Here is a 7,500-nt window from a genome sequence, read left to right on the forward strand (position 1 = left end):
AAAGAGGAAGAAAAAGAAAGAAAAAAAAAACGACGAAGGTAAAGGATCGTGGCACCATCAGTCGGGAAAGATGTTACGAGTTCGTCACCCCCCATCGTAAAAAAAAAAAGAGAAAGAGAGAGAGAGAGAGAGAGAGAGAAAGACCAAGAGAGAGAGAGAGAGAGAGAAGGAAAAAAAAGAACAAAAAAGGGAAAAAAAGGTGATTCGACGGTAACCAATTCGAAGATATCTTTGAAAAAACTTGGAAGCCTTGTACTTGGTCGTTTCTCGATTTTCGTGACCTTTCCCAAAAGTAATAATAAGATACCTATTTTTTAGTATAGTAAAACGACTAAAAAGCCCGATAGAATCTCGACGCTCGTAAACATTACGTATTAGATAAAAAGAAGAAAAAAAAAGCTGTCTTCAAACGGAAAGCTTTTTTATTATTATTATTTTTCTTTTTCTTCTTTTTTTCCATTCTCATTCTCGTTTTTCTCCTCTTTCTCTTTCTCTGTCTGTCTTTCTAACCGTCTTTCTTTTTCTCTTTCTCTGTCTTTCTTTTCTACGTAAGTTACGACCTTTAATCGCCGCGATTAAAGTGCGCCTCTCATTACGTCTCCTTCGGCTCGACTCGAAGTTATTTTAAGAAACGACACGACGAGCAAGGAATCCTTCATCCGGAATCGTTGTGCAATACTCATCGAGTTACAATCTTAGACGACGAAGACGACGACGAAGACAATGATTAGAAGACTCCTCGCGCGGATGTTGAGGATTCGCGGAAAAGGAATAAATAAAAAATCATGTTGGGTCGAGTCGGAGTGTAAAATCGATCGAATTCGGATGTTTTGAATTATTATCGAGAATGAAGAAGAAGGAAAAGACCAAGAAAAAGAAGTAAAAGAACAAGAAGAACAAGTAGAAGAAGAAGAAGAAGAAGGCTTCGAGGGACGTTGAACCTGAGAGGTTCTTGGCGTTGCGAGATCGTCAATCAACGCGATTCTTTCCGTCGACGTGAAGAAACAGAAAGAAAGAGAGAGAGAGAGAGAGAGAGAGAGAGAGAGAGAGAGAGAGAGAGATGGATAGATAGAAAAAGAGAGAGAGAGAGAGAAGAAGCGAGGGTGTTGGGGGCTGTTTTATCGAGAAGGTCAACGCGAGAAAGGAGGACGAGAGGCATATCTTCGATATGATTCCCTTTGAACGTTGGAAAATAAGCTGCCGTGATCGTTAGCATCCAGTTGCTGATCGAGAAAGAGAGAGAGATAGAGAGAGAGAGAGAGAGAGATAGATAGAAAGAGTGTGAAAGAGAGAGAAAAAGAGAGAAAAAGAGATGACTGCAAGCCGACAGCCAGAAGTCGCTACGATTCTCACGGCTCTCTACTAAGCAAGGATCGCGCAACGACGACGTCGATGATCCTCGGTGATCTTGACGATGATCGCCGGTGTCGGCGTCGTCGCGATCCGTTCTCGACGATAATCGAGAACGCTTATTACCAAGAGCGCGCGCGCGCCTTTAACGAAGGCCGAGACCAAGCGGCGAATCGATCCTTCGACCGATTTCAAACGCTTTGACGTACTTTCGAATTAACGTAATAAGAAGAACGGTATGCTTGCTTAGAGAGAAGGAGAAAGATCATAAAAATAGTCCAAAGAACGTTTCTATCATTCGTTGTTCTTCGTTTTGTGTACGTAGGTATCTCTGTTCGTTTTACATCGTATTACATCGATCTGTCTTCTTTCTTTCTCTTTCCTCTTTTTACATGTTCTTCTATTCCGTTCGATTGCTTTTTTTGACCTCCTTTCTCGTTTTCCATTTCTTTTGTTTGGTTTTTATTTTTGTTTGCTTTGTTTTCTTTTTTTTTTTTTAATGGGTAGATAGGATATCAATTTTGAGAAGTTATTTGTTTGAAGATATAGATCGTTCGTTCGATCGAAAGTGCAACGATGATATATTATGGAGAGAAATTGAAAGAGAAAGAGACAGAGAGAGAAATCGAAAAGTTTTCGATCGAAATCGAGCGAATCGAGAGAACGATTTCGAGGAAGGCGAGACGATCGAACCGCAGCGATTACCACATCATCGGTTTTTCGCGATGTGAACTCGAAAACGTTCACAAGTCCGTGACAGTGTTCCGTTACGAAAATCTCGGTAAATGAGAGGGCGGAAGAAAGAGAGAGAGAGAGAGAGAGAGAGAACAATAAGAGAAAACGTAACATACGTAGACAACATACGTACGTAAAGGGAATGATCGATCGATCGATCGATCGAACAGATCTATTGTCGATGATTTCAAAGTATATCGAGTAGGAGAATAATAGAAACTATATGAAAGTCGTTCGTTCGTCTGTCCTCGTCGTCGTAGTTGCATAGTGTTTTGTGTTCGAAGGCGAATAAATAAAATAGAAAGAAAGAAAAGAAAAAAAAAGAAAGAAAGAAAATAATCGAAGGCGGAATTAAAAGTATACGCGTAGGAACGACGTTTCTGGTACGAAACTATGCTCGGCTTGGTTCGGCTCAACTCGAACGAGAAGTGTCAACGACTGTGGGGTGTAGGTCAGGAGAGAGAGACTCCGTTGATCAAACATTCGATGTCTCTTCCATTAGCTAAGATTTACTTTCCCATTTAGCGACAGTCCGTCATGTATGAAAGTCGTCGAAAGAGAGCCTACGAGGGAACGTAACGTACTCGCACGTACGTACCTATCTACCTCTACATGCGTATATGCATACCTAGTGTGTGTGTTGTGTGTGTGTGTTAGTATGTGTACGTACATAGACAAGATACGTATACTTCGGGCCAAACACGTATGTGGGTCATCACTATTGTCCCATATTTCTTAACAATCTTAACTTTTGACATTCGCCCGTTGAACGCCGAATGGAGATCAAAAGAAGACCGTTTACAAAAAGAGACAGAGAGATAATAGAATTTTAAATTTTTCAAATGAAAAGAACCAATACCGATAACTAAAATCTCGTGGAAAATAACGGAAGTGAGAAAAAATAAAGAGAGACGAGGAAAGAAATGAAGAAAGGAAGAAAGAAAGGAAGATAATTGTTAAACGATTAATAAAACGTGTAAAACACGTATATTAATAATATGCAATAATTGGACATGAAAATATGATAAACGATTCCTCGGATAGAAGATCTGATACTGTCTGGTAAAAAATTTATAACGTTGCTTATAAATTTCTAATATAATGTTAAATTCTAAATCAAGGTAAAATCGTCGATGTGTGAAAACGAGGATCGAGAATAAATCGAGTTGCGTTTTCTGGACGGGCGATCGAAAGAAGGCGAAAAGAAGTTATCGGTGCAACCTAGAGAGAACAGAGAACAGAGACAGACAGACAGAGAGAGAGAGAGAGAGAGTGAGGGAGAGAGAAAAGAAAAGAAAAAAGAAAAGAGTGGGGAAAAAATGGAGAAAGAAAGAAAGAAAAAAAAAGCAACCGTGCACAAGAGTTTTCCGCTCGTTGAACGTAACACGCACCGCTTTGCCACGATTCAGCGATTCGCGCGCGCCAAGCGCAAAGCGCTCCGAGTATTGCGCAATCAAGACTCTTCTCTTTCTCAATCGTGCGCGATCATGGTGTCTATTCGGTTTCTAATAGCGACCGATAAAATTTGTCACTTTGAAAGTTTATTAGAAAAAGAATAATTAATCCGTTCGAGTGACTTATTTAACGAAATTGATAACAGAAAGAAACGTTTTTCTTTTTTTTTTTTTTTCCTTTTTCTTTTTTTTCTTTTGGTCTTTCGTAGACAAATTTTTTCCGATCGGAAACATTCTACGATTCGTCGAAATTGTTCAGAAATTTTGAAATTAAAATTATCGATTACACAATCATATTGATTATATTGGCAAATAAAAGAAAAAAGAAAAATACAAGAATAAGAATTAACCTTGACGATTGTTACGAAAAAAGGCGAGAGAAAAAATACGAGATAAAAGAAAGAGAGAGAGAGAGAGAGAGAGAAAATAAATAGAAAAAAGAAAACAAAAACAAAAAGATTAGAAAGTCTTAGAACGATATATCGTAGCTCAGTACTCTCGAAGGTTTTAACTCGAAAGGAATCACGCTCTTCCGAGCGTCCCGTTGTTTGAATAAAGTGAAAAAATAAACACTTTAGTTTCTACAAATAAGTCGCATAAAAGCGTCCGTCCACTCTTTCATAATTCTCCAATGTTTGTACATTTATATTCGATCGTTTGTGTTTTCGTGCGCGTCTTCGCGTGCGTCTCTCTTTCTCTGTATATGTGGATGTGTATATATATATATATGTGTATGTGTGTGACTGGGTATATGAACTCGGATCATGAACTCGAACGAAATGGCAAATGATGATAAAAGTCCTTCTTCTTTTGTTACAGATGAATCAGCAATGCAAGGTGTGCGGCGAACCCGCGGCTGGCTTCCACTTTGGCGCGTTCACCTGCGAGGGCTGCAAGGTGAGTCTCTTCTCACGAGATCAAGACAAAAAAAAATAAATAATAATAATAATAATGATAATAAAAAAAAAATACAGAAGAGTAGAAAGAGACAGAGAGTGAAAGAGAGCGAAAGAGATAGACAGAGAGAGAGAGAGAGAGAGAGAGAAAGAGAGATTAGCTCGTACAAATTCGCATTGAGTTTTCCTCGCTCGTTCCTAATTCTCCCCACCATTCTAAACCAGCAGCAGTTACTCGCAAACGACGTCGTCGTTCTTTCCCGTGATTTCGCAAAACACCAGCACTACGGCGATCGCTTTCACGACCCGTTCCGTGGCCGAGGTTAAAAGCGTTTGGCCAAGCATGCGTGTCAACCAAGCACGGGGGCCACCTGTCTCGATCGATTAGAACCGATTAGAAACCTATCGATAATTCGATGGTCAAATAAATTTTTTCGTTTCGTCTAATTTTTCTCGTGATTACATTACATTTGATCGATCGATCAAAATTGATTTCCTTTCGATTTATTTGAATCGTTCGATTTATTTCCATCCAGGTCTTTCCAATCCCATTTGTTTTTCCTACGTTTTCCTCCCATCTTTCTTCTCATTTATTTTCTTTCACTTTATTTCATTCTATTATATTTATTTATTTATTTATTTATTTATTTATTTATTTATTTATCTATTTATCGCTTCATTTCCTTCACGCGCGTTTTATGAAAACTCGATTAATGGACGTATCCTATGTACGAATTTATTTATGTATTTTTTCCCCCTTTCTTTTCGCGTTTAATCGCAATGAATTTAATTTCGTTAGAAAGGCGAATCATCGGTGTCTGACTTGACTGTAATCTTTCTTTGCTAATCTCTAAAGCGGGGCACGGATCGCGAGTTCTAACTCGAGCGTAAAGCGCGCGATCCTACGTGCAATGGAGGGAGAAAGACAGAGTGAGATAGAGAAAGAGACAGAGAGAGAGACAGAGAGAGAGAGGAAGAGAGAGGAGAAGGGAGAACTGACATGCTACGGTGGGCCTGAAAACGAAAATAACGAAACGAAACAATGTCGAGCTGACGTAACCGTGAACTAGGGCGGAAACAATTGTGGCGGACAAGTGCGAAGCGCCGGAAGCATCGCCTCGAGAGACTCGAACGAAATCGAGAAACGGGTGCACGTGCGCTCGCATCTCTCAGGGCCATGTTCTCTCACCGTCAATTTTATTTATTTATTTATTTATTCTTTTTTTCTCTTTCGTTTCGTTTCGTTTCGTTTCGTTTTATTCATTTCCTTTTTTTTACCCTATATTTCTTTCTCGTCTCTCTTCATTTCGAATCGATCGCATCGCAACGAGTATCCCGAGCCCGATTCGTATAAACCTAAAAAGAAATCTTTCTAATTTTTTATCGATCGAAGATAACAGAAAAAAAATATATATATATATATTCTTTAAAGAGTATTTAATATCGCGACGATTAAAAAGCAAAAAAAAAAGTTTACAAAAAAGAAATTTGCGAAAAGAAATGAAAATACAAAAGAAATATTCTATTAAGTAATAAACTAAACGACTTTAATATGTAATTTAGTGTTCTTCAGATTGTATTTATTAAAATGTTGCTCGTATACTTTAAAAAAAAAAAACAAAATGATAAGATGATAAAGTTTAGAATAATCGAGCATTGCTCACCGCTAATCTATTAATAATATCTATATACGTATAAACAATATCGTTAATCTAAAATATATGAGTTAAGTAAAAAAAAAAAAAAGAAGAAAAAAAGAAGAAAAAAAGAAAAAGAATCGTTATCATCGTATCAAGTAAAGTCGCGCAACTTCAAAGGAGGACCCGTTTGCATAATCCTCCAACGTGCACTGTTCTAGCGAGGTTGATGGAAGAGAGCACGTAATAACGGTAGCATTTTCTCGATTGTGTCATCGCTCCTGAAACGTCGTACTTACACCCCTCTTCTAAGCCCTTCTAAACATTTACACGAACGTATAATACATTACTACTACTATTACTACCATTACTATTACTACTGCTACTACTGCTACTGCTACTGCTACTACTGTTGGCACTGTTGCTATTACTACTACTATTACTACTACTATTACTACTACTAAAAAAAAAGATAGAGAGAAACGACAAGTTAAGAGGACAAGTGGAACGCGAAGCCGGCCCGCCGTCGTCGTGAGTCTCGGCGAAGCGCGCATCGGGATCACTGGGCCGCAGGAAGAGCTCGTTTTCAGGACAAACGAACCAGAAACAATTAATAACATACCGTGTCCATGTATGTATATACATATATATGTATGTATATACGTATGCGCGTGTGTGTATATGTAAAGAAAAAGCGAAAGTGGACAACGTTGCCTTTTTCTAAACACCAACGAGATCTCACCGTTGTGAATCGATTTAATCAACTCGTTTACACTTTGTTAGATAAAGTAAGAAAACGTACGAGTAATGTTTGTAATAATTAAGATACGAGAACAATAACGAGGACGAGCGACAATGACTGTAACAACGAGACAATGACAACAAATTTCTAATCTTGATATTGTATAAATTTCGCGAAAGAACGATGTATGAAAATAATGAATACATCGAAAAGAATTGGTCAAAAAATCGTAAGAGCAATCTCTTTGTAATAAAGTCACGAAGGATGAAAAGAAAAAGGCGAAGAAAAATTATTCTTAGTAAGCGAGAGAGAAACGGTGTCGGAATCGCGGGCAATTGCGGCATTTGGTTAATTAACCCGTCTCACTTTTCTTTCTCCTACGAGCTCTCTCTCTCTCTCTCTCTCTCTCTGCTCCCCTCCCTCCTCTATCTATCTCGCTCCTCATGAATTGATGAGATAACGAGTAAACGCGATTACGAATGGAGTTCGTTCTTCATTACGACGATCATTTTATTAACGATAATTTATCTTTTATCTTTTCGTTTCTGTTTGCAGTCCTTCTTTGGAAGATCTTACAACAATCTAAATAGTATATCCGAATGCAAGAACGGCGGTGAATGCGTGATAAACAAGAAGAATCGTACTGCCTGCAAAGCGTGCCGTTTAAGAAAGTGTCTTCTCGTTGG

General features: G+C 38.4%; 1 protein-coding gene and 1 long non-coding RNA gene across 7 annotated transcripts in view; one reads left to right on the plus strand and one right to left on the minus strand.

The window, feature by feature from the left end:
- The window catches only part of LOC127068941 (uncharacterized), a 222,979-nt gene that overhangs the window by 209,355 nt on the left and 6,124 nt on the right, over nt 1-7,500 (minus strand). The window lies entirely within an intron of this gene.
- Nucleotides 1-7,500, plus strand: part of LOC127068918 (knirps-related protein-like) — a 70,202-nt gene that overhangs the window by 60,195 nt on the left and 2,507 nt on the right. For 4 of the 5 annotated variants that reach the window (XM_051005333.1, XM_051005330.1, XM_051005329.1 and 1 more), the window contains 2 exons: nt 4,359-4,436; nt 7,370-7,500. The exon at nt 7,370-7,500 is cut by the window's right edge and continues 2,507 nt beyond it. In XM_051005333.1, coding sequence (XP_050861290.1) covers nt 4,359-4,436; nt 7,370-7,500 — 209 coding nt within the window. Of the gene's footprint in view, nt 1-2,400; nt 2,676-4,358; nt 4,437-7,369 lie in introns of those variants that run through there. The other variant, XM_051005334.1, reaches the window with a different exon arrangement.

Source organism: Vespula vulgaris, chromosome 14, assembly GCF_905475345.1.
Source record: "Vespula vulgaris chromosome 14, iyVesVulg1.1, whole genome shotgun sequence".
In the NCBI taxonomy this organism is placed as follows: domain Eukaryota; kingdom Metazoa; phylum Arthropoda; class Insecta; order Hymenoptera; family Vespidae; genus Vespula; species Vespula vulgaris.